The sequence below is a fragment of the Symphalangus syndactylus genome, chromosome 4, assembly GCF_028878055.3.
Source record: "Symphalangus syndactylus isolate Jambi chromosome 4, NHGRI_mSymSyn1-v2.1_pri, whole genome shotgun sequence".
NCBI classification, from domain to species: Eukaryota; Metazoa; Chordata; class Mammalia; order Primates; family Hylobatidae; genus Symphalangus; species Symphalangus syndactylus.
This window is the reverse complement of record NC_072426.2, coordinates 113,373,733-113,400,711: the sequence shown is the minus strand read 5'-3', so window position 1 is coordinate 113,400,711 and position 26,979 is coordinate 113,373,733. Positions and strand designations below refer to the sequence as shown.

Below are 26,979 nucleotides of genomic sequence, written 5' to 3'. Positions count from 1 at the left end.
TTGCAATACAGGCGAACCTTGAGGACATGATACTAAATGAAATATTCCAGTCATTAAGAGATAAATATCGTATGATTCCACTTACGTGAGGTACGTAGAGTAGTTAAATTCATAGAGACAGAAAGTAGAGTGGTGGTTGCCAGAGTCCGGGGAATGGAGAGGATGAGGAGTCGTTTCATGAACACAGTTTCAGTATTGCAAGATGAAGATTTCTGGAGGTGGATGGTGGAGAGATGGTTGTACAACAGTGTGAATGTACTTAATGCCACTGAACTGTACACTTAGAAATGGCTAAGATGGTAAATTTTCTTTTACTAATATTTTAACCACAATTATATATATCTGTATGCCTGTATTATACTTCTCGGACTTTCCAACACACATTTTCACTTGTCCTTCCTTCCTTAGTGTCAATAGTTCCTGCTTCCTGACTTCCCTTCTCCTTCACACCCACTCAGAACTTACTTCTCCTGAAAAGCTTTAACTTCACCTAATGACATACAACCTATGATGCCTTTTTTCCTTCTTGCAACAAGATTTCATATATAGAAGAGTCTCACCTAATATCTCCATTCTTCAATTCCTAGTATCTCCATTTGCCTCAGTTCCCTGACCAAAAACTGGCATTCATTTACAGTACTATTCTACAACTGTGCTGTCCAATATAATAGCCACTAGTTGCATGTAGCTACTTTGAATTTATTTAAAAATAAATGCCTCAGTATTTAAATAAATTTGAGTTTAATTTAAAAGCCAGTACCTCAGTAGCACTAGCCACATATCAAGTACTCAGTAGCCACATGCAGCTAGTGACTGAAGTATCGCACAGTGCAGATGTAGAACATTTCCATCCTCTCAGCTCTGTTGGACAAACAACACTGTTCTTGTGCAAGGATTCTACTCATCACAGTCATCTGGAGGGCTTATTAAATCACAGTGTGCTGGGCCCCACCCTCAGAGTTTCTGATTCAGAAAGCCTGGGGACTGGCCGATAATTTGGATTTCTAACAAGTTCCCAGGTGATGTTGAGGCTGCTGAGTGTCATAGAGGAACCCTCGCTCAGATTCTCATGAATTACTTGGTTACTAACCTAGTGGTCTCTTAGTTCTCATTTCAAAGCTGCAACTGACACTACAAATTTGACCACAAATTATTCTTGTTTCGTCCTACTTTCTTGATGATGTTTTATGTTGATCTCTCACCAATATGATTTTTTTTTATCTCTTTGCTGACTCCTCTCATTTAATTAACAGGACTCATTTCCAACTATGCATTTACTTTCTTAGGGAGCTTCTGTGCTTATATATTGTTCAGGCAGACTCACATGTATGGCTGGATGCCTCTCATTTCTAAGGCTTTATTTTTTTTGTTGTTTTTTTGAGACAGCGTTGCACTTTGTGGCCCAGGCTGGAAGGCAGTGGGGTGATCTTGGCTCACCACAACCTCCACTTCCCAGGTTCAAGCGATTCTCCTGCCTCAGCCTCCTGAGTAGCTGGGATTACAGGCACATGCCACCATGCCCAGCCAATTTTTGTATTTTTAGTAGAGATGGGGTTTCACCATATTGGCCAGGCTGGTCTTGAACCCCTGACCTCCACCTACCACGGCCTCCTAAAGTGCTGGGATTACAGGTGTGGGCCACCACACCTGGTTTAAGGCCTTATCTTTGGGTTTGCGGGATAACTGTATTTGGCTATACCACTGCTCTTGAACAGTATGATGTTAAAAACTAAGCTGTACTATGTCTGCCCTCTCTGACTGGTGAGTTGATGCTTCCCAGGTCTTTGATAATTGTTGCTATGTATTTCTTTCAGCGATGTTGAGATACTTGCATCAAAAGTTCCATAGACGTGTCAAGTATTATGTATACCTGTTCGTTAAATATTCATGCAGTTAGAGAAGTCACCACTGCACAGGGCTGAGTAATTTCCTTAATGCTTTTCCTCATGGTGGCCAACTGTTTTATAGACATAATCTGACTAATCCTTTCCATGAGGTATAGTAGGGGTCAGATGTGAATATGCCTATTTTCAAATTAGGAATTGAGGTACAGAAAAGTTTAACAGAGTGATCAGAGTCACAAAACTGGTTCTGCTTCTGCCAAGGAACTCCAGCTCGAGTGCAGGAGTCCCATGCTAAGCCCCAGACCTCCATGCAAACCTCTAACTACTAGACAACACTAAGCTTGCAGGTTTAAAACATAAAAAGAAATTGCTAAATGTGATTCAGGGCGTACTTCGCATAATGTATTTCTGTGACACTTCATAGTAATGAGATAATTACCATGGGTACAGTATTAGAGTATACATATTCTGTTAAGTTACAGCTGCAAGAAATCAGTAATGGCCATTAATCATTCCATGTTCATTCTCTGTGAATCTCAGATAGAAGTGAAGTTCAGAGTTCCAACAAACCTAAGACAAATTTTATAGTCATCATTTCTGCTGTTTACATGAAGTTTATGAATACAATAGACTTTCCCTAATTTAAACTAATTTGGGCAAACAGATGCCTGAATTGAGAAGAATGTGAATTGAAGTATGGTAGTAAATATATACTGCATGTGATATATTTAAAAGTAACAACAGTAATTCAAACTAGACTAGTGAACTGTTAGTAAATAAACATCCTTGGGGAACTACTTAAATATCTGAGAAGAATTCATAATACATGTATCAATTGCTTATTTAAATTAGAGTCTCTTGAGTTCTTGAGTTTTTGAGACTCATTTCTATATTAAGTAGGTTAAACATTCCCCTTATAACCTTCATTATACCTATTCTTTTACACAGTAAGCTTTTTTCGTACATAAGGATAAATATTCAGTTGGCCCTTGGCCAAGTTACAGCTAAATGCAAAATTAGCAGGAATTTAATTAATCAGATTTTACTACACAGTATACAGAAATAGTTATAGACAAACTTATTCTTTTCAAAATCAGGAATTAGTTACACATTTTAGAAGAGAATATGTAAACACATGGTTTACATAAAGTTAAAAGGAAATCTAAAATGTCAGTTTGTTCATCTTCCAACTATAGACAAGTAAACCTAGACAGATTATATAATTCTGGGCTGTTAGATCTATAGGGGACTTCAGAGCTTTTGTCCAGGGCAAAAATGGCAGCAAAGCATAGTCAACTGACTGCCAGAGAGGATACAGCTTGGCCATGAGAGACGTGATTCTAGGTCCCAGAGCCCCTGACTCTAAGCTTACAATAGGTCCACAATCCATCTGCTTATTCTAGGTAATACATGTAATGTGGACACCCAGAAAAGGTAGACAGCTTCTATATGTAACCTGGTCCAGTATCTAGTTACCCAAACTGACACGTTCAGACCCTTGATGTCACTTAAGGCCATTTACTCAAAATCATTCACGGTGAAGAAGAATGGTGCACAGTTGTATAAGTTAGCCAAGCTGTGGTTGCCAGAATGGGATACAACATTGTTATCTGTGTCAGACAAGTGTTATGCATGAAAGGGAGCATTTTCCAATAGACAGGAGCAAAATAGAAACATGCAACAGGCTACAAATTCCTTTGAAATCAGGAGACTTGTGCATCTTTTGCATCCTCTGCACTTAGCTCAACACCTGACACCCATTGGGCCATCAAAAAGTAACAAATTCTTGTGAATGAATCATGTAATTTGAACACTTGGTTTTCTGGCATTTTTATAAAAGATAATTGTGATTAGGATTCAAGTGTAATTTTTCTTTCATGTTTACCAAAGTCAAGAAACCTTTGCAGAAGAATGTAATGAATTCTTGTTCTCTGATGTAGAATAAGGATCTTATTCAGTAACTACCTGCCAAGTTCAGCCACCCATCAGAGTTAAGAGTGCCTTCCAGGGTGATTTTGAAAGTAAGTTATTGATTTGTATCCAGAGTCCAAATAGGGACTCTTAGAGCTGGAACAAACCTTGGAGATCATGTAGTCCAACCCTCTCATTTTATAATTGAGGAAACAGAGGTCTGGAAAGGTTAAGTAACTGCTGCCTGATCACATAATTAAGTTTGTTTAGTTACTGTGCTTTGCTGAGATCTGGAAAACACCACATGCATATTTTTGCTTTTCAAGTTCCTGACATTTTCTGTTGTGTACACTCAGGGTATTTTTAAATACTGATAAGCATGTGAATGCAAACCTCATGTAGTCAAATCTGGCAGAGTGGGCAGTCTTCAGTGAAATCTATTACATTGCCTTGCTTGATACCTTTTTGTTCAGCTCTTTTTGATGTGTGGTGTTTAGACAAAAGGTAACAAAATATTCAATGCAGTAAAAATCTTCCTTTCTTTCACATTCACATGACTTCAAAAGTATCTCTAAAGTCATCAATTGTTATTACAAAAAAAAAAAAAATTTGCTTCTGAACTGAGACCAAGGTGAAAAAAACTCTGTCCCAGGGGAGTTTTAGAGAGCTACAACCATGCAAAAGTAGGTAGTTACAGAAAATATTATGCAAACTTAACTGTAGCATTATAGTGGAAACTGCATAAATAATATCTGGATGGCTAGGTAAGAAAGATAAAACCATTGAAATACATACTTTTTACTCTACAGTTTTACAGTACATTTACAATGCACCACAATTTGAACAGAAAGTTGACAAACTCTGAACCTGTTTTAGGCAAAGTGATTTATCGCATGAGGCACTGGGCCGGCGCAGGAATCCTGACCATCATTCCTTGTTCTTCCTCTGAGTTACATTATGGCCCTGGTCTCTGTGTCTTGATTTTCCCACTGTACATCTCTCTGCAGTCAGGTAGATTATGGAAAATCATTGTAAAGTGACATTTACTAAGCTGCAGGGAACAAACACTATTCAGAGCCTCCTAAAGTCATGGCAGGCTAACTTCTGCCTCCTCTGAGGTTTTGCTTAGAGTCATCTCTGACTATACTTCTTTGCTAATAGTTAAGGAGTGAATGTGAAGTTTATTCTGAATTTGGGAGACAAACACTTTTGAAAATATATACATGCTGGGCAGGTGGTATGCGCCCATAGTCTCAGCTACTTAGCTACTTAAGAAGCTGAGGCCGGAGGATCACTTGAGCCCAGAAGTTTGAGGCCAACCTGGGCAACATAGTGAGACCCCCATCTCAAAATAGGTAAATACATTAATAAAAATAGGAGTATACATATTGTTAAACTCTGAACCAAGTAGCAATTGTTGAGCTACTTGCCTCAAGACCAAGTCTGAGTTGTACTGATATGTACATTAAGGATGGCATTGTCTATTTGCTTAACAGCCATGCAGGAATGATATTGGATCATGTAATGGGCTGAGTTGTGCCCTCTCAGATTCATTTGCTGAAGTCCTACTCCCCAGTTTCTCAAAATGTGACAGTATTTGGAGATAGGGTCATTTTAAGTTAAAATGAGGGCATTAGGGTAGGCCCTAACCAAAGATGACTACTATCTAATAAGAAGAGGAAATTTGGACCACAGAAAGACGCCAGGAATGAGTGCTGACAGAGGGAGGACTGTGCAAGGACACAGTGAGAAACTGGCTGCCTGTAAGCCAAGAAGAGAGGCACAGGAGAAACCAACCCTGCAGACACCTTGATCTTGGACTTCCAGCCTCCAGAACTGTAAGAAAATTAATGTATGTTGTTTGAACCACCCAGTTTGTGGTATTTTGTTATGGCAGCCCTAGAAAACTAATACAGATCACTTCGAATATTTTACCTTTTGTAACCAGCTATAACTGATTTTTTTTTTTTTTTTTTTTTTGAGACAGAGTCTCACTCTGCTGCCCAGGCTGGAGTGCAATGGCATGATCTCGGCTTATTGCAATCTCTGCCTCCCGGGTTCATGCCATTCTTCTGCCTCAGCCTCCTGAGTAGCTGGGACTACAGATGCCTACCACCACACCCAGCTAATTTTTTTGTATTTTTAGTAGACACAGGGTTTCACCGTGTTAGCCAGGATGGTCTCGATCTCCTGATCTCATGATCCACCCACCTCAGCCTCCCAAAGTGCTGGGATTATAGGCGTGAGCCACTCACTGCACCCAGCCCTATAACTGATCTTTATCATTACAAAATCAGAAGTTATCACTAGAAGTGACCATTTTTCCTCCAGTGTCTCCTGAAACCTTCTGGATAAAGTCCAAGCTTCTTACCATGGCACACAAGGTCTATACAGCTCCTTCTTCTGCAGGTTTGTTTCTCCACACTTCCACCCTACACTGTGACTCAAACCAGATACAACCACAGTCAGGCGCTGCATAACGACATTTCAGTCAATGACAGGCCACATATATGATGGTGGTTCCACAAGATTGTAACGCCACATTTTTCATATTTTTACTGTACCTTTTCTGTATTTAGATATGTTTAGATACACAACCAATTACCATTGTGTTACAGTTGCCTGTAGTATTCAGTACAGTAACATGCTGTACGGGTTTGTAGCCTAGCAGCAATAGACCCCAGGTGTGTAGTAGGATATTAGGTTTGTGTGAGTACACTCTATGATGTTCACACAATGACGAAATCACTTAACACATTTCTTAGAATGAATCTTTGTCATTAAGCAAGTTTTCGCTTAAAACCATGCTTCCACCTGGGCGACAGAGCGAGACTCCATTTCAAAAAAAAAAAAAAAAAAAAAACATGCTTCCTTCTCCTCTGACCCAAGGTGGTGCTCTCTCTGCCTGGGCTGTCTTCACCTCACTATGAATGCTTAAGTTCTTGGGTTGTGTATCAGCCCCAGCAGGAAGCCTTACTTCATCTGGACTGAGTGGCATGTGGCGCTTTGTGCTCCTACAGCGTGGTCGCCTATGCCTACTGCAAACGACACCGTCTTTGCCCATCTGCATTTCTTTCCTCTCCATTCTGAAGGAAAGAGATTGGCTTTTGTTCAGTAGTGTGTCCCTACTTGCTGATGCAGAACCCAGCACCCAGTAGATGTTCAGTTAGTTACATCTAAGCATGAGCAAATTTGTGCAAAATATTCCTTTAAAATATCAATTGAGAGCCAAACCCATCTAAGACACTGAGAGGACAGAGACATGTTCAAACCAAATTATCAGTTTCATTAGTTTGCTAGGGTTGCCAGTACCACACACTGCGTGGCTTCAACAAGAGCAATTTATTCCCTCATAAGGAGGCTAGAAGTCCAAAGTCAAGATGATGGGATGGTTTCTTCTGAGGCCTTGCAATGGTCTGAATGTTAGTCCTCCAGAATTCATGGTTGAAACATAATCTCTGCTGTGGTAGTAAGAGGATGGGGCCTTTAGGGAAATGATGAAGTCATGATGACATCACCCCCATGAATGGATTATTGCCTCCCAAAGGGCTGGAAGGAACTAGCTTAGGCCTTTCCCTTTGCTCTTCTGTGTTTTCACCATGGGAGGACACAGTGTTCCCTTTTGCCTTTCTGTCCCTTCTGCCATGTGAGGATACCTAGATGGTGCCGTCTAATGAGTAATGGACGTTCACCAACACTGACATTGCGAGTGCCTTGATCTTGGGCTTCCCAGCCTCTGGAACTGTGAACAAATACATTTATGTATAAATTACCCAGTCTCAGGTATTTTGTTATAGCAGCACAAACAGACTAAGATGGGCATCTCCCCTTTCCTGGTAGATGGTCATCTTCTTATAAGAACACCAGTCGTATCACATTGGCGCCCACTCTAATGACCTCATTTTAACTTAACCTCTGTAAAGACTCTGCTCTAAATATAGTCACATTCTGAGATACTGGGAGTTAGGACTTCAACGTATGAAGTGGACACAGAATTCAGTCTCTGATCATTAGCCATGAGCACTGGCTTCGTAGGTATTTACCACCTTTGTGTATCCCTAGACTGGACGTAGACTGCTACATTGTACTTCTCCAGAAGGTTATTAGCCATAAAGATTCTATAATAAGGGTACATTTTTGTCAAGAAAGGAGCATTTTGTAGTTTGTTGTTTTCAGAGGTTGGAGTAGGCTATTATATTGGGAATTCTACAGCCCCAAGAATAAAGTCCTGGAAGACTGACGTTATGAAATTACTGCAGAATTCATTGCTGAGGCTGGACACAATGGTTTAAATCTCTAATCTCAGCACTTTGAGAGGCTTAGGTGGGAGGATCGCTTGAGCCGAGGCCTGGGTGACAGAACAAGACCCCATCAAGACCCCATCTCTAAAAACAAAAAGTTTTTAAAGAATTCATTGTGAACATTACTGTCTTCACTGGAAATTCCTGTTCTGAAATGGCCAGTACTTGGTTAACCCAGGAAATTCAATGGTCACGTGTCCAGTTCCTACCCAGGAGATGAAAACATTGGATCGGAAGGTTTTCTTCCTGTCTTCACTGCTCATTGGACTTTCAGGACTGGAAGAGGTCTGTGGATCACGATGAAGTCTTGATGTCTTTTCGCTTCAGATTGGACACAGAGATTTTCGGCTGCCACGTCTTAAAGGGGCACTAAAGGGTCCACCCGGGCTCAGCCTTGGTCACTCTCTGTACATAATTGAAATCGCTGCCCACAGAAGTCAGTGAGGTTGTGGCGAAGAGGCTGTGTAAATGACTCTGACTGTTGCTATAACAACAGTACCTTGGTCTAATTTCTTTTGAAAAATGTATTTCAGCTGGTGGGATGAAGCCGAGCAGCTTCGCCCCACAGATGAAAGCTCTGCCGCCAGGCTCCAGAGCTCTGCTGTTTACAGACTGAATGTGTGGTGTGTACCTCCGCCTGGCTGAAAATTTTCAGAGCGGGTCAAATGACTTCCATGTTTGCCTGTATGTGAGAACGTGCCTGTCTGTGTGTGGGTATCTTCTTCATTCATGGGGGATTCATCCTGGGGAGAAAAATTCTCTCCTCCTGCCTTGGCTTCTGTTTATTAACAAAGTTACTCAAAAGACATGCAAATAATGACAGTTCTGTAATTGGTCAAGGAAGGCAAGTCCCTAAGCCTCTTCTGGTTTGGAGTAAAATCTGTTGTGAAATGGAGAATGGAGGCCTGGGAGTCGGATGCTGTCTAGAAATAAGAATTATGTCCTGTTTGCTCGCTCATTGAGACGTACGTGCGTGTGTGTGTGTGTGTGTGTGTGTGTGTGTGTGTGTGTCCAGGGGAAGGAGAGAGGGAGAGAATGAGAGAAACTGGAAATTCTCTTCCAGGAGGTAGCTGTTAGCTGCCTGGGAGTACTGCTTTATGCAAACTGCAACTCACAAGAAAGAAGAGCAGTGTCTGGCCTCTGAGGGAAACACGAGGCTTTTTATAGAGTAAGAGATCTTATTTCAATACTTTTGTTTTCCAAAGGGAGATAAACATGTGCCGGGATTTTATTCAAAAGCAGTGTCAGGTCCGGGCACCCTGGCTGTTCGCATCCTGCTAAGCTGGTGCACGACTTTCAGTGCTGTTGAGGAAAACAGTCTTTTGGAAGGGCTGAAAACAAAAATGAGAATTTCTTATTGAAAAGAAAGGACATTTTAAGTAAACAATGAAATAAAAAGATTGTTGAATCCTCCCCAAGGGAGAGAAAAGTACTCAGCCTCCCTGAAATATTGCTCTTTCCCGCCTCCCTCCTTCCAGAAAATAAACAAATCGAAACCTCACGCTTAGTTCTAACATGCCTATTCTTTGGTCTGTGTTGTTGGTGCAAGTCTCCAGCTGTGAATGATGCAGATAAGATCTGATCTTTTCATTTGCCGTCCTCCTCCCTTATGGGGAGGAAAGCCTTCCCTTCTTCCTCACCAACCTCCTTTACTGGCATTTCTTTACAGCTCTAAATAAAATCCCATTAGGAATTTCAGATTGTAAGGCAAGGTCATGTATACAAGCATGTTTGAATAGAAAATGTATTCATGACTTCTAGTAGGAGATTATCAGGAGATATTCCTAAGGATATTGTTTCTTGTCCTTAAAAATAAATGTAATGTTATATGTGTGTGTATTTATGTATATGAAACAACAGAGCAGTACAGGGTTCAGATTGTGGAATGCTGATGGCAACTACCAGTCTCAGTGGAGCTTTTTCCTACAGAAAGCTACTGAGTGAAGGAAGCAACCGCTGGGATGCACACATTTGCTGTCTTCTGAAGTTTTCAGGGCTGCAGCCATCATCACATCTCAAACACATGCTAAATTTGCAGAGTGACATCTTTCCTTGTAGACGAAGCACAAGGCTTTTCTGTGAATCAGCCAGATCTGACTCAAAGACATGAACACATCCCCTTTAGAGCATCATGACACAGGTGTCTAGAACACTTTCCCAGAATTTTTAAGCAGGTTTGCTGCAGTTTGATTGGGACAGAAGTCATCAGATGCAAAATAGCAGAGTAGGTGAGAGCATAGATTTGAGAGGCAGGCACAACTGAGTAGGGCTGTGCTGTGTGCCCTAGGACAAACTACCTGTCCTCTCTGAACCCATTCCTGTCCTTTAGGTTATTGTGAGGGTTAATCGAGGTAAGATATGTAAAGCACTTAGCTCAATGCCTGGCTGGTTAGCTCTCAGTCAATTAGAATATTGTATGACAATAATATATTGAAACATTTAGTAAGCAGTGAGTCAACTTCTCTGATAAAAACTTAGAAGATTAGAGCATTCTACTGAAAACTATGTGAGATTTGAAAATCATATGGCCTTAGCATTTGCAAAGATAACAGTCTTGCTTTTAATGAGTAGTTGATAATTTCGTTAACACCAGTTTAAACTGCATGTATAGAGTTTGTGAAAAACTTTATAACTTCAGATACAAAGACTACACAGGATTCCTGTGACTGGTGATGAAAATATAATTTATTCATTCCATTGGGAGAAAGCCAGGAGCCTGTAAAAACATTTATGTATTTGGAAATTTGGAGATTTGAGGAGATCTTGGAACTTAGAGTTTCTAAATGTGGAGGACTTCGGCTGCCACTGCTCCTGATGTTTAATGATCCATTCTCAATATGTTGTTGTGCATTCAGTTAGTACTTATTACATGTTTAAGCAAATTAAAGGATAAAAACATACCTAAAGATTCAGCCACACCTCCAAAAAAGATTTAAAATATTTTTAAAGGGTAAGTAAATCAGGATGTTGCTTTAGCACTTACAGCTGGAATTGGGTGGGCATTCATGTTCCAAACATTGAAAAGAGGCACCATCAACCTTATGTACTTCCAAGACTTTTTGGGAATAGAGTTTTAAATGTGACCCATAGCAGAAAGAAAAAAGATCATGGTCATTTCTAAAAATAACCTCAAAGTACCTTAAAATGTTTTGAGTGGTTCTGTCCCCCTGGGCTGGGGGCTCCGCAGTGCCCCCGTAGTCCCTTGGGACTCTGCAGCTATTATTTCAGATGCCCACTAAGAGGGTGAGGCCCCTCTAAAGAGGATCCGTTTCTTCCTGGAGGATTTCAGAATGGAGATTTTTAACTGCTTATCGCTGACATCCCCTCCAGACATCCAGCATTTCCCACTGAACAGGTACAGAGAAGCCACATTCTGGGATGGTCGAAAGCAGAGGTTTTAAACACTTGGCTCTTACGGCAATATTATATGTGATATATACAGATTATATACATAATTTTAAAATTCAAATTCATTTACTCATAGAGAGTAAAGTTGTTTTCTCTCTAAGTAATGTTAGGAATCTATAAGATTGCCAAGGGAGGCTTCGGGACTTGTAATAAGATTTTTCTTTTTCTTTTTCTTTTCCTGTTAGTCTGCCCTGCACATAGATCTCTCTAAAACAAACGTATCCAACTTTTTTCAACATATGTGTGGCATGTGGTCACTTTTTGGCATGGGCTTTGCTCTGGGGAGTGAGTTGAGCCTTCAGCACCTGGCACAGAGCCCGATACACAGACACAGAGCACCCCTCAGTTCACTGAATGAAAGCGAAGGGAAATATATAATGTGGAGGAGGAAATGGTCAGGGATATTACTGTGCTCAGAGAAACCTAAAATGTTTTAAAAAATACACATTTTTATGAAAAATATTCTAGAAATCCAGCAAGCTTCTGCAGAATTCAGAATCCTCTAAGGTTTCAAAAAGCCCCATCTAGAGCACTGTTTCTTAGTTCTGTTTATGAGAACCCCTAGAGTATCACCAATCAACTCAGGAACATTTTGTAGTGACATTGGGTTTGTATGTGTATGCATACTTAAAAAAAATCACACCACCAACCTCACAGTGTCAGAATCCAACAGAATTATTAATCTAGATCAGAATTTCTAAAACCTGGGGAATCCTAGACGAACAGCCACAGAAGAATCAGGTTTTTATTCAGTTTCTTTAGATACATGTGCCCCCACCTTGTGTCCCAATCTAGGCTACTTAATTAGAAACTATGAAGGTGGGACCAAGAAATCTGCATTTTTAACAGGTTCTCAGGTCACTAGTTACATTAAAGTGGGAAAATTACTAAAGAAAATCAAACCTCTAAATAACTCTCAAGATCCTTTCTAAGGGCACTTAAATCTGGAGGACAGTTCTGGAAATGTTTTGCACACTCTTCATATTCTACTAATTAAAATATCTAACACATGAGTATTCTGGGTCATTCATTAAATAAGCAAGTCAAATTCATCCATGTATGAAACTGGAAAACATCATTCTCAGTAAACTATCGCATGGACAAAAAACCAAACACCGCATGTTCTCACTCATAGGTGGGAATTGAACAATGAGAACTCATGGACACAGGAAGGGGAACATCACACTCCGGGGACTGTTGTGGGGTGGGGGGAGGGGGGTGGGACAGCATTAGGAGATACACCTAATGCTAAATGACGAGTTAATGGGTGCAGGAAATCAACATGGCACATGGATACATATGTAACAAACCTGCACATTGTGCACATGTACCCTAAAACCCTAAAGTATAAAAAAAAAAAAAAAGAATAAAAAAAAAAAATTCATCCATGTGTTCATAGGCTTATTACCTGCTGGTAGAATGGAAAGAGAATAAGCATGTGATAATTGATTCCAGTGAATCATCTTCTAGTTTGACCAGAACAGATCAAAATGACCAAAATGTTCTCTTTGAGCCTCGAAATTAGTTATAGCATCTGCAAACTGAGACTCTGTCTTATCTTCAAGCCTTGGGAAAGACTTGTGTCCCTACCAGCTGGTGAAGGAAGCTCACTCACACTTTTGGTTGAAGAGGGTGCTATAGTGGATGAGAACCACTGGAAGCCTTTGTATGGAAATTTAAAATTCAAGTCTGAAAATAAGCAGCGTTTGGAGTTTACAGTCATGTGAAAACATGTGACATGGTAATGTCGCTTAAAGTCTCTGGATTTCAGTTTCAGTTTTCTTTTCCACAGATCACTTCATATGTTCTCTAGTGGTTCTCATCAGGGATTCCCTAGACCCTTAGAGTCCTCAAAAATAATAGGAAGGAGATAGTCCATTTTCGGTATTTTAAACTAACCAAAAGAAATTATACGTTTATTCTGAGAACACTATGCAGTCCAACATTTTCAAGAGCCTGCTTTGGGGATCAATTGCACCAACTCATTGTGGTTATTTGAGAGCTCTTTTTAGCATTCATTCATTCATCCATGAAGGAAAATAGCTATAGTGTGATATGAAATAGAATGTCATGGAGGGTCTCTTAACCAACATCAGCGTTGTAGGAAATGGCTGTCAACAGAGACTGCGGAGTAGGTAATGTCTAAACTGAATTGTAAAGGACACATAGAATTGGTCAGGTGAAGAAGCTGGTTAAGTGTAAAATATGCAAAGGTTCAGAAAGAGAGAAAACAAATGTGGTATGTCCTGAGAACTGCAAATAATTAAGTATAGCTGAAAGTTTGGAGTTGAGTAGGGTTGCGGGGTAAGTGGGGGAAGATGAGAGGTAATGGCTAAGCCTGGAGAGTTTAGCTGGGATGAGGATCCAGTCAGAGGGCCTGTGTGCCAGGCCTGAATGATGCTGAAGATGGTGGACAGCTTTAGAAAAGCTTAAAGTGAAGAATGGGCATGATCAGATACACAATGTATGGAGAAAACCACAGCCACGATGCAGAGAATGGGTTGGAGGTGGCGAGACTGAGGCTGGTCAGGAGCTGCTACAGAAATTCATGAGAGAAATATTGAGACTCTGAATGGGGTAGTGGCATTGTGGGAGGAAGATGAGACTAAAGTTCATAGAATGGATAATTCTTGAAGTTTAATTGGGTATGGTTGGTGGGGAGAGGCTGGAACCAAGGAAGGTCCCTGAAAGCACAATCTGAGAAAGCATATCACAGGTGGCATCAGAACCACATGCCTTTGATGACGGCATGACTGTGCTTCGTCCAGTCCTGGATGAGGGTGCAGTGTGTTTATGGAGGAGTCAGTCCTGAGTTTGAATTTGAATCTGGGTTTAGCCATCTGCCCGGCCCCCTGAGTTCTGTAATTTCAGACACACTACTTAACCCATGATGCCTCTGCAAGATGATTGTAATAAAACCTATCTTTTAGAATCACTGGGAGCAGGAGAGAAGGAATATGGTGGTTTACTAGAGTTGGACATTAGAAATTGGATGTCTTCCATCTTAGAGTCTTCATTATTAATAGCAGCATCACTATCTTTATTCCCAAGCTTTGTGATCCTGCCCAACTTCATGCAAAATCAGGGACAGGACAGTAAGAGTTTCTTTGACTTGCCGGCACTGCTAAAAGTCTAATGGAATAAAAGACCTCTTTGTCATGGACACTCTGGCCCATGGAACACCTCAAGAATCTGCTAGGATTGGGGGCCCCTGTGTCAGCAGAGGCCTGGTAATCTTAGCCATGCCCCTCCTTGCTGTGGGTGTCACGCACCCTCGCCCACCACACCCTCTCCAGAACACTGCCCCTTTCCCTGTAGAACCATCCAGCCAGCACATAGCCTGCTCCACAGGTTTGTGGTGAGGATAAAATATGATTCTGTGTGAAAGTTCTTTGTAATTCCAAAGGCACAGCTATTCTTATTACTACTGGTTTGGACATAATGCACAACCCTCCCACACCCCATTCTGTCTTTCTCTGCCTCTCAGTTTCACTGTCTGTCTTTCTCTCTCTCTCTCCACACACACACACCACATACCACACACACACATACACACCAGTTTCACAGAAACACAAGCCATCAAGCCACACTAAATGAGGGACTTGCGCTGGAGCCATTATGGAAGAGGAATTGTTTCCTTCAGAGTAATTGACACATGATAGCAGCCCATATTGTCATAGGCATTGGATGAACAGCCTACTTCAGCTCCTGGCACCACAGCTTCACCTAATGGGAGAAAACATTTATATGTAATAATAGTAATACAAGAGCAAGGAGGCTGATGCTCAGGAAAGAGTTTCTGTGATTCTTCCATGAGGGTGCGGTCATACTAAGAGGCTTCGGGCTTTGCGAGACGGAAGAGCCAGGGACTTCCTAAGATAAGGCTATTTGGGATGAGACTCTGCCCTGAGTCCTGAGGAGAGGAAAGTCACAGGGACATTTCCCTGTGGGCAGCCAGGCATTCCCATGTTCTCTGAGCAGGGAGCTTATGAATCAGCCTTCTCAGACACATAGCTGGCTCTGTGTCTCCCTCTCCGCCTCCCTCTGTCTCCCATGAGGAACATAAAGAGAATTAGACTCCCAGACCACCTTTCCATATAGCAAAGGATGATGAGGCAGACAGAAGGGATGCTAAGATTGCTGTGCTATTTTGGACATAACAAAACAAAACATAAAAATTATAGCACAGCATCTTCAATAATGTCTTTCTTATATTCCAAAATGCAGATACATGAAATATATAAATCGAGATTTGGGATAAAGGGGCATGCAGTGGAGAACTTTAGGCCCTGGAGGAAAGGGAACACTCGGAGGTTCCAATCAGGTGGCATGCTGAAAATGTATTTGATTCGAACCTCAACGATCTGTTCTACAATCTAGGACATGAATGCATTAGCACTTGGACTTGGACTTGAATTGCAAATTTGATTTTTGTTGTTCATATTAAAAAAGCTACATCAGATGCTTGGAAAACATTAGGGTTTTGCTGGCTAGAGAACAGAAATACTCTACCTATTTGTGTTTTGAAGATGCAGTAAGCATTCCTTCTCAGTTGCAGTTGTAACTATTTGTGGTACTGAATTTTGAAAATGGTAAAGCTAAGCCTTAGTGGGTGTTTACTGGTATCAGGTGTGAGGCTAAGTGCTCTCTACATTATTTCATTTAACCAGACTCACGATAACTCTATGAGCTAGATATTATTGACCCACTTTGCAGGTAAGGAAACCAAGCCTTAGGAGAGGTTAGATAAGTTTTCCAGGATTCATTTATTCAACATGCATTTATTGTCTATTCTGAGCTACTGGAAACAAATGGAAGAACCCCTGCCTTCATGTAACTTATATTCTAATGGAAGGTATCATAGCCAACATTTCTTAAGGACCAGACAATATTGATATGTATTAGCTCTTAGGTAGGTGATGTTGGATTTGAACTCAAGCATTCTAACTCCAGAGCCAGTGCTCCTGTTTCTCTAATTCTCACTGTACTGCCTCACCCAGCTGCTCACTCAGCCGTAAGAGGTGAAATTTGGGTTCCCAGCCAGACCTGCCTGGCTCTATGGTCTTGGCCACCACCATTTTACAGAGAAACAAATGGACCAGCTTCGTTTACTTCTCTGTCCTGCTCCATTCATTGCATGACCTGGAACAGAGTCATGGACTTGGACTTTCTAAAATCGAGTCAGTTCACTGTTAAGACAAATGCTTATGTTTTGAAGGTTAACATCACTCCAGGGCCAAAAGCCCTAACCCTCATTTCCTTTAAGTCCTGAAGCAGTGATATTTGACCATGCTGCTATGTTTGGAGCTATGTTCAAGTATCTTCCATACTTCTGCTCAAAACCATGGTATCTTGCTTTGTCCAATAAATAATATCATTTTCTAGCAGTTTCTATGTAATACAATGAGTTGAGCCAGTATTTTTTTTTCCATCAAATTCCAGTGTGTTCCCATTAGGGCCTTGTGTTCAGCAGTTCGAGGGCCTCTACCAAATGACTATGGGCTGTGTTTGATATTGTAAAAATATAAGATTTAGGAACAAGGGTTAGACTGGATTTTTACTCAAGGACCCTTTCTACTCTGTTTACTTTTCTTTCTTTCTTTCTTTCTTTTTTTTTTTTTTTTTTTTTTTTTTGAGATGGAGTCTTGCTCTGTCACCAGGCTGGAGTGCAGTGGCACGATCTTGGCTCACTGCAGCCTCTGCCTCCCAGGTTCTGGGAGTAGCTGGGACTACAGGTGTGTGCCACCACCCCAGCAAAATTTTGTATTTTTAGTAGAGACGGGGTTTCACCATGTTGGCCAGGATGGTCTCAATCTCTTGACCTCGTGATCCGCCCGCCTCAGCCTCCCAAAGTGCTGGGATTACAGGCGTGAGCCACCGTGCCTGGCCATACTTTTCAAATATAATCATCTACTTATGAAAAAGCACCTAGCAGTAAAATGACACTTTGTGAACTTTACCACACCTCCACATTAGTTTTATTATCCATGGTGCTCTTCTAGAGGCCTGGCAGTTTCACATGTGAGTGTTCAGATGTCAGGGGCAAAGGGAATCCTCCTCCTCTCTTGCATTGGTTCTGTAATATACGGCACCTTGCCAAGAATAAGAGAGTACCCGAGTGGAAAGACCACTGAGCCTTTTCTCTCCCACTCTGTCATTCTGCCTTCTGCCTGCAACTATGTAAAGTCACTGAAACCCTTCTAACCCCTCCCAGTTGCCCCTCTGTCACTCAGCAAGCATCTCACCAGCAGCTATTCTATGCCAAGCTCTTTCACCACGCCCACATGCATTGGCCCTTTCTGGCAGAAAGCAAAGCAGCAGACAGATGAGTTAGGTTTATAATTGATAAGTCCATAGAGTTAGCAAGACTTTTCATAACTGGACTTTTAAAATGATAGCTTTTAAAATAAAACTTTCTAAATGTTATCCAGTGGATAACACTCTTTAGGGTAAGAGATCTATCACTCCCAAAACCAGGAATGTAGAGGCTGGAATCAGGCATTCCTTATGGTCAATGGGGCTGCCTCCTGCTCGGATTCAAACTCTTCTCTTAGCCCCTGTGAATTAGACAATAGAATGATTCATTCCATTTGCAATTGTTTATTAACCACTGCTATGAACCTGAGGACTGGGTGCAGGCCTGTGGTGCTTACACAGTAAGCACGTCAGCCACAGTCCCTACCTTCTTGGAATTCACCAAACAGACACTTAAGCAGCTGCCCCAAAGCATGATAAAAGCTATGATAGTGAAGTACGGACTGCTTGGAAAGACCTATATCAGGACATCCAACCTAATATAGTCGGTCAAGGAAGGCACCTAACATAGCTAGGGTGGGGAAGAGTATAAGATAAGATTTCCTAGAGTAAGTGAAATCTAAGATCTAACCTGAAAAATTAGCAGCTATTACCCAGGGGAAGAGGAGAGGGAGCAGGAGGACGTTCCAAGAAAACAAAACAACGTGGACAATGCTTTAGAGGCGGAAGGAAGCTTAGCACCTTAAAGGTGAAAGAATTCTAGGCTCTGAAGAGAAACCGGAGTACCAGCACCTTTAAGGAACTAAAAGAGTTTCAAGAGAGTTTATGGAAAATGTAGGGTAAGGGAGAAGAGGGGAGGAGATGCTGAATAGAGAGGCAAAAAGATGAGCCTGGAAAGATGAGCAGGAGCCAGGTGGTTTTTGGCAAGAGTCAGTTTGGACTTTTTTTTTTTTTTTTTTTTTGAGACAGAGTCTCGCTCTGTTGCCCAGGCTGGAGTGCAGTGGCACGATCTCAGCTCACTGCAAGCTCCGCCCCCTGGGTTCGTGCCATTCTCCTGCCTCAGCCTCTCAAGTAGCTGGGACTACAGGCACCCGCCACCACGCCCAGCTAATTTTTTGTATTTTTTTTTTTTAAGTAGAGACAGGGTTTCACCGTGTTTGCCAGGGTGGTCTCGATCTCCTGACCTCGTGATCCACCGCCTCGGCCTCCCAAAGTGCTGGGATTACAGGCGTGAGCCACCGCTCCCGGCCCCAGTTTGGATTTAACCTAAAGACAGTGGAAGTCATTGCAGAGTTATAAGAAAGGCAGTCTATTTTTTTTTTTTTTTTTTTTTTGGAAAATGTGGCATTGTAAGGAGTAGATTAAGGGAACACAAAACAGTAAATAAAAAAATAGACTAAAGAGCAAATGAATGGAAGCAAAGCATAAATGACGAGTTAGAAGATGGCTGCAACAGTCTAGTAAGAGATAATGGTATCCTGGCCAAGGACAGTAATAGTAACGGAGGAAGGAGATGAGGGGCACATTAGTTATATTTTGGAGGTGGAATCCATAGGACTTGGTGGTTGCTGACATGGGAGGTTTCAAGAGAAATGCTCAAGTATCTGACTTGGATAAATGGATAGATACTGAGATGGGGAACATTGATGAGGATCTGGTTTGGGTAACAAAGGATAATAAGCTCAGTGTTGAGACATGTTGAGTTTTAGATGTCCATGAAATATCCAGTAGGAGAACATTGGATTTAGTGGAGCTGAGCACTAAATCCAATGAGCCTGCTTCACCTATCTTCTCTGGGCTGACGACCCCAAAACAAATATACCCAGCCGAGTTTTGTGAGCCTGGGAAGATGAGCATCTTTTGGGGCCGTCAGCCTAGAGAAGATAGTTGAAGCTGTTGTAATCGATGAAGTTGTCTAAGCAAGAATGTAGAGTGAGCAGAAGGAGAAAAAAAGCTTAAGACAAAACATTGAAGAATCCCATCCTTTAGGAAAAAGAAAGACTACATAAGAGATTGAAAAAGAGCTGGTAAAGAGAGAAAGGAGGAAATTGAGAAGAATATGATGTTGTGGAAATCAGTGGAAAGGTGCTTTTAGAAAAGAGTGAGCCTATCAAAAGGTGCTGAAAGGTGAGGTCACATAAGAACTTAAAGGAAGTTTGGGATTGCAATAAACATTAACTTTCAATTCTATGCTGTTTAGTACATGTGTTAAATTCCATATTCTTAGAAGTTTTTATTTTAGCATTTTTTTAAATGTTGATTTAATTCCTTGATGTTCTCATTTAAGTTGTGGCAAGAATTTAGGATAGATATTAACATCTTTTTCAAGTATGTTACATTTTGGTCCAAGTCTCATGTCTAGCATTCATGGTGTCTCACACCTGTAATCCCAGCACTTAGGAAGGCTGAGGCAGGCTGATCACTTGAGGCCAGGAGTTCCAGACCAGCCTAGCCAACAGGATGAAACCCCGTCTCTACTAAAAATATAAAAATTAGCCAGGTGCGTGCCTGTAATCCTAGCTACTCTGGAGGCTGAGGCAGGAGAATCGCTTGAACCTGGGAGGTGAAGGTCTCAGTGAACCAAGATAGCACTACTGCACTCCAGCCTGGGCAACAGGGCAAGTCTCCATCTCAAAAACAGAAAAAGAAAGAAAATAATAACAGATTATTCTTCCTTGCTGAGAGTATTGCCCTTATTAACTATCTCTTTTCTTTTGTTTCCCACCCTTCAATCTTTTGTTTGTTTTCTATCTCTTAGCCCTCTGAGCTCTGCTTTTAGATAAAACCTTTTCCCATACAATTTGAATTGCAGTGTTGCCTGATTTTGAAATTATAAGTATGACTTCTTTCTTGTGTGTCGTAAACCACTCAAAAGTTAGTTCATAGCAATGCACATCGCAATCCTTAAAGAGTAAAATATGACTTGGAGGTTAGTCATCCTCTTTCCTGTTTCTTTTCCAGCTACAAGAGACTGTGAAAAGGAAGTTGGAAGGAGCTCGATCACCACTTAATGGAGACCAGCAGAATGGTGCTTGTGATGGGAATTTTTCTCCGACTAGCAAACGAATTCGAAAGGACATTTCTGCGGGGATGGAAGCCATCAACAATTTGCCCAATAACATGCCACTGCCTTCAGCTTCTCCTCTTCACCAACTTGACCTGAAGCCTTCTTTGCCCTTGCAGAACAGTGGAACTCACACTCCTGGGCTTCTAGAAGATCTAAGTAAGAATGGTAGGCTCCCTGAGATTAAACTTTCTGTCAATGGTTGCAGTGACCTGGAGGATAGCTTCACCATCTTGCAGAGCAAAGACCTCAAACAAGAACCTCTCGATGACCCTACTTGCATAGACACATCAGAAACATCTCTTTCAAATCAGAACAAGCTGTTCTCAGACATTAATCTGAATGATCAGGAGTGGCAAGAATTAATAGATGAATTGGCCAACACGGTTCCTGAGGATGACATACAGGACCTGTTCAACGAAGACTTTGAAGAGAAGAAGGAGCCAGAATTCTCGCAGCCGTCAACTGAGACCCCTCTCTCCCAGGAGAGTGCGAGTGTGAAGAGCGACCCCTCTCACTCTCCCTTCGCACGTGTCTCCATGGGATCTCCCCAGGCGAGGCCTTCTTCTTCTGGTCCTCCCTTTTCTACTGTCTCCACAGCCACTAGTTTACCTTCTGTTGCCAGCACTCCCGCAGCTCCAAACCCTGCAAGCTCACCAGCAAACTGTGCTGTCCATTCCCCTCAAACTCCAAACCAAGCCCACACTCCAGGCCAAGCTCCACCTCGGCCTGGAAATGGTTATCTGCTGAATCCAGCAGCGGTGACAGTGGCCGGTTCAGCATCAGGGCCTGTGGCTGTGCCCAGCTCTGACATGTCTCCAGCAGAACAGCTCAAACAGATGGCTGCACAGCAGCAACAAAGGGCCAAACTCATGCAACAGAAGCAGCAACAGCAGCAGCAGCAGCAGCAACAGCAGCAGCAGCAGCAGCAGCAGCAACACTCAAATCAGACTTCAAATTGGTCTCCCTTAGGACCTCCTTCTAGTCCATATGGAGCAGCTTTTACTGCAGAAAAACCAAATAGCCCAATGATGTACCCCCAAGCCTTTAACAACCAAAACCCTATAGTGCCTCCAATGGCAAACAACCTGCAGAAGACAACAGTGAATAACTACCTCCCTCAGAATCACATGAATATGATCAATCAGCAGCCAAATAACTTGGGTACAAACTCCTTAAACAAACAGCACAATATTCTTACTTATGGCAACACTAAACCGCTGACCCACTTCAATGCAGACCTGAGTCAGAGGATGACACCACCAATGGCCAACCCCAACAAAAACCCCTTGATGCCGTACGTCCAGCAGCAGCAACAGCAACAGCAGCAGCAGCAGCAGCAGCAGCAGCCACCACCTCCACAGCTCCAGGCCCCCAGGGCACACCTGAGCGAAGATCAGAAACGCATGCTTCTCATGAAGCAGAAAGGAGTGATGAATCAGCCCATGGCTTATGCTGCACTTCCATCCCATGGTCAGGTAAGTGTGAAAGTGAGACACACTTCGAGCAGTTCTTATGGTGCATTTCAGACTGTCAATGTGTGATGCTCTACAAGCTTCCACTGTAGTGGGGTCTAATTGCCTGCAGAAAACCTCTTTACACATCCTCAGGTAGTGGCCAGGTTTGGAGTGTTCTTTTTCCATTTCTCCTAAGAGATGGAAAAGGGTGGCACGATAAACTTTCTTGTATTTCAGTGTCTAGGAATCAAACTTCTTTTATTCCCAACTGCAGATAAGAATTACATAAAATTCTCACTCTGAGGGAGGGAGGCTGCAGAGGTCACTCCACCAAACAGGGCACTACCTCTGTAGCTTCTCTCCCAGCTCGCATGATCCCAGGCTCTGGGTGGTGGGAAGCGAGGGACATTCAGGGCTATCTACAACAGTTTTATAAGGCCCTGAGCAGCCTTCAGCTGTCTTACTGAATTACGAATGATGGGAAATTTGGCTTGTTGATGTTCAAATGTAGGGGAGCTTTCTGTATTTTCAAAGTGAAGTGGAGGGTAGATTTTTGTGGGACCCTATAATATTTAAACACTTGCTGCTAGACTAGCAACAGTTAGAAGCTGGTTCAATCTTCTTACTTGGGAGTGCAATGAAACCTCTCTGATTCATTCAGCTCTATTTCTGGAAAATGTGATGGTGAATATATCTTAGTGGTGTATTAAAATGAAGTCTCTACTTTCCCACTGTCCTCCTTCATGAGAGGTTGGGCTCTTGGTGTGCATGGTAAAACATGAGCAGCAGCCAGTCGGGAAGTGAATAGCCATTGACAAGCTTTTCACTCTCTTCATCCTGACCTGTGGCAAACAGCCAAAGCTCCTTTAATATAACATTTTTTCTACCCTGAAGGGGAGAGTGGGGAAATGCCCATTAAAGTGACTCCCCCTGCCCTACATGGATGAATTCAAGAGAGATCATCTTACAGCCAGTTGCTGTGCTGTTGCCTCAATTCTTCCAGGATGCAGACACAGTCATTTTACTTGGAGAATTTGCAGAAAACTTTAGAGGCCCTCATGTCTAAACAGGTTCTAACTAGTGCTTGGATAGGTGTCCACAGTTGAGTACTTTAGAAGCACTGGGAAGTAACGCAGGCAGATCTTGCCTCACTTGGTTATTTGCATCTTGCAGCTCCTGGAGTGCCCCACCCCACCCCCGAAACCCCAAGCTTGATGGAGCTGCAGGGCTGGAGGTGGTACTGGCCTGCAGAGACAAGCCTGTGCTCTGTGGCTTCATTCTTGTCCTCAGCCTTGCAACCCCCAAACCTCACAGTGGCTTCTTGTCTGCACATGCCAGCCTGCTCTAAAGATTCCGTCTGGATAAATAAAAGTATAACTTGGTTTACATTGACTGCAATCAGTAGCTAGTAGAAAAATATCATTGAAATGTGAACTTTTATGTATTATCTTAGTTTCATTAAGAATATTTACCATTGGGGAAATACAGCATTTTATACACTTCCAGATTAAGTTCTGAAGCAGGCAGAAATATAGGCAATATACATGAATGTTTGTGGTAGCCCAGGCGTGTCAGAAGGTTTATGAGATCACAAGCTGTCAGAATGGTCTGTTGTTAATACAAATTGTGCTTCTACATTTGCTGTTTTTACACTAGCTACAGTAGAGTATTTCCTTCAAGCCAGACCAAAGATGAATAATTAATTCCAGTTCACAGGCTCTGCAGACATGTGAGTGCAATGATGCAGCCATCCTCACCCCCACTAAATGTCTTTTGAAATGTGCCAACTTGGGACAAAGTTCCTGTCTTTGCAGGAACATGAATTTTAAGGGTACTTCTTTCAGGTCCTTATGCCTGCCTAACTATGAGTCACTGAAGCTGGTAGCTGCAGAGGTCATGTTTTGAAAGAGCTCAGTCAGCTGAAGAAGCAAAATGATGTTTTTCTGGATTAAATCTGTGTGCTCCTCCTCTCTTCTCTCGTCTCACGAAGTATTTTCAGTGTGGACAGAATATTCTTTTGTGAGTCCTCATTAGAATAATCACTTCTTAACCTCATAAAAACTCATCAGGTAAAAGCATGCTTTTTAATGAAATATTAACTCACCACTGTTTGAAACGAGCTTCAAAATACATATATAAACATGTGAATATCTTTCTGCAAACATATCATTTATTTCATGTTTTTATCTGATTGTGAAGCAGTATTTACATAGTTCTCAGAATAGTTCATTACATTATATGCGGGTACATTCCACAAATATGAGCACGAATTACAGGTACGATATAAAATATAATTATACATAGGTTTAGTTCAGTTTCGTTTTCTGCTACTGCTAGTGAAAACTCACTTTATTCTTTGTTGATCACAATAACCATGATCAACATTTCGTTTTAATGAATGACTTGAGCAGCAAAGCCTTTTAGGCACATTTATTTCAAGAAAATTGTCTTCTACAGATGTTTACTTATTCGGAACATTTATATAAAATGCCATCTCTCTCAGAAATGAATAGAAATGCGCTTACTTCCTGTATATTTCAAAAAAGAGGGAAACAAAAATAGAAACAAAAGATATTTCAAAATTTTGAATGTGTTTTATCTAGAAATTCCATTTCTCAGAATTTACATATTATTCTTTTTGATCAGATTGTTGAACAAAGATTATGCTCATGTTGTTACTTATGATAGTGAAAAATTTGATCCAAAAATAAATATTTTGGAAAAATAAATATGTACATGACATTCATGATATAAGTGAATGACTAATCATATGGAAATGCTCATAATATGAATAAAATAGGTCATAAAACAATTATATGTTACAATACAAATTGTGACTTTTAATATGTGTAGAAAAATACTGAATAACTAAAATGTTATTTTAGGAATTCTAAATACTGAATTCCTAAAATGTTAGGAATGATATTTATTTCTGGCTGGAAAAATTATGAGTGATTATTGTTTTCCTCTTTATATTTAACTGAATTTTCTAAACTTTCTATCATACATGTGTGTTAATTCTACCCTCTGGGAAAATACTTTTTTAAGGAATGGAAACTCCCTATTTAAAAAAGTTTACCCTTCGTTAATTCTTTTTTTAAAAAAATTCTTAGTTGAATTGATTTGCCAGTTGGATTGAGGCAATATCATTATTTGCTATTCATTGGCATATATTAGTTGTGAATCCCTGCTATAGTGAGTAGTCCCAAAACCTGCCTCCCACACTCAGTCTCTTTTCCATTCTGTCTCCTCACCCCTTACCATGTTCTCATTCCTAGAAAATTTTAGCTAAATTAGTGACAGTGAAAGTAGCAATAACATTTTTTTACCATTAAAAGTTTTTGAATCTTCTCTGAGATATGTTCTTATATTATTTCTTTATTCTTTACTTTTTTTTTTTTTTTTTTTTTTGGGATGGAGTCTCACTCTGTCACCCAGGCTGGAGTGCAGTGGCACCATCTTGGCTCACGCAAACTCCGCCTCCCGGGTTCACACCATTCTCCTGCCTCAGCCTCCCGAGTAGACGAGACTACAGGCGCCTGTCACCACGCCTGGCTAATTTTTTTTGGTATGTTTAGTAGAGACAGGGTTTCACCGTGTTAGCCAGGATGGTCTCGATCTCCTGACCTCATGATCTGCCCGCCTCAGCCTCCCAAAGTACTGGGATTACAGGTGTGAGCCATGGCACCTGGCCTACTTTTTTTTTTTTTAAACCTTCTGGAACTTCTATTAATCATGAACTAAACCTCCCAGATTGTCTCTAATTTTCTTCTTACCAGCTTCACTTTTTAAAAATTAATACATAATATTTATACATATTTATGGGGTACATGTGATATTTTGTTACAGGCATAGAATATGTAATGATCAAGTCAGGGTATTTAGGGCATCCATCACTGTATTTATTCTTTCTTTCTTTTTTTCTTTTTTTGAGAAAGGGTCTCACTTTGTTGCCCAGACTGGAGTGTAGTGGCACTATCATAGCTCACTGCAGCTTTGAATTCCTGGGCTCAAGCCATCTTCCCACCTCATATCCCAAGCAGCGGGGACCACAGGCATGTGCCACCATACCTGGCTAATTTTTTTTTTTTTTATTTTCAGTAGAGACAAGGTCTTACTATGTTGCCCAGTCTAGTGTCCAACCCCTGAACTGAAGCAATCTTCCTGCCTTGGCTTCCCATAGTGCTGGGATTACAGGCGTGAGCCACCACACCCGGCCTGAGTATTTATTATTTCTCTGTGATGGGAACATTTCAAGTCTTCACTTCTAGCTATTTGAAATATACACTACATGTTCTCCAATTTTTAACATATGTGTTTTTGTTAAGAAATAGAACTTACTATGGTCACATCTGTGTTTTTTCTTCCTAATCCTGTTGTTTCTCAAGGGCAGGATCTCTCTGTCTTCTTTCTTACACACACACTTTAGCTGATTTTTGCATAGTGCCTAGCACTGTGTCTTAAACATAAGGATGTTCAATAAATCATTTGATGGTGATTATCAAAGTTTGGGTCAAAAATATGATTACAGTTGATTATCAGCTCCAGTGGAGAAAGCATTAGCACAAATAACACAGAGCTGCTTTTGAGATCAAATAGAAGAGCTGAAAAGGCAAGTCTAGAAAGAATCCTTTGATAGGAGGTGATTATCTTGAACCAGCAGAACAACAGTGAGATTGCTGGGAAGGCAACCACAATCCCTGTGTCTGACAAACAAAAAACAATGGAGCAACTATGAA

At 41.3% G+C, this 26,979-nt stretch overlaps 1 protein-coding gene across 4 annotated transcripts in view; it reads left to right on the top strand.

The window, feature by feature from the left end:
* The window catches only part of MAML3 (mastermind like transcriptional coactivator 3), a 441,377-nt gene that overhangs the window by 244,618 nt on the left and 169,780 nt on the right, over positions 1-26,979 (top strand). For all 4 annotated transcript variants that reach the window (XM_055275957.2, XM_055275959.2, XM_063638210.1 and 1 more), the window contains one exon: positions 20,681-22,261. In XM_055275957.2, coding sequence (XP_055131932.1) covers positions 20,681-22,261 — 1,581 coding nt within the window. The remainder of the gene's footprint in view (positions 1-20,680; positions 22,262-26,979) is intronic.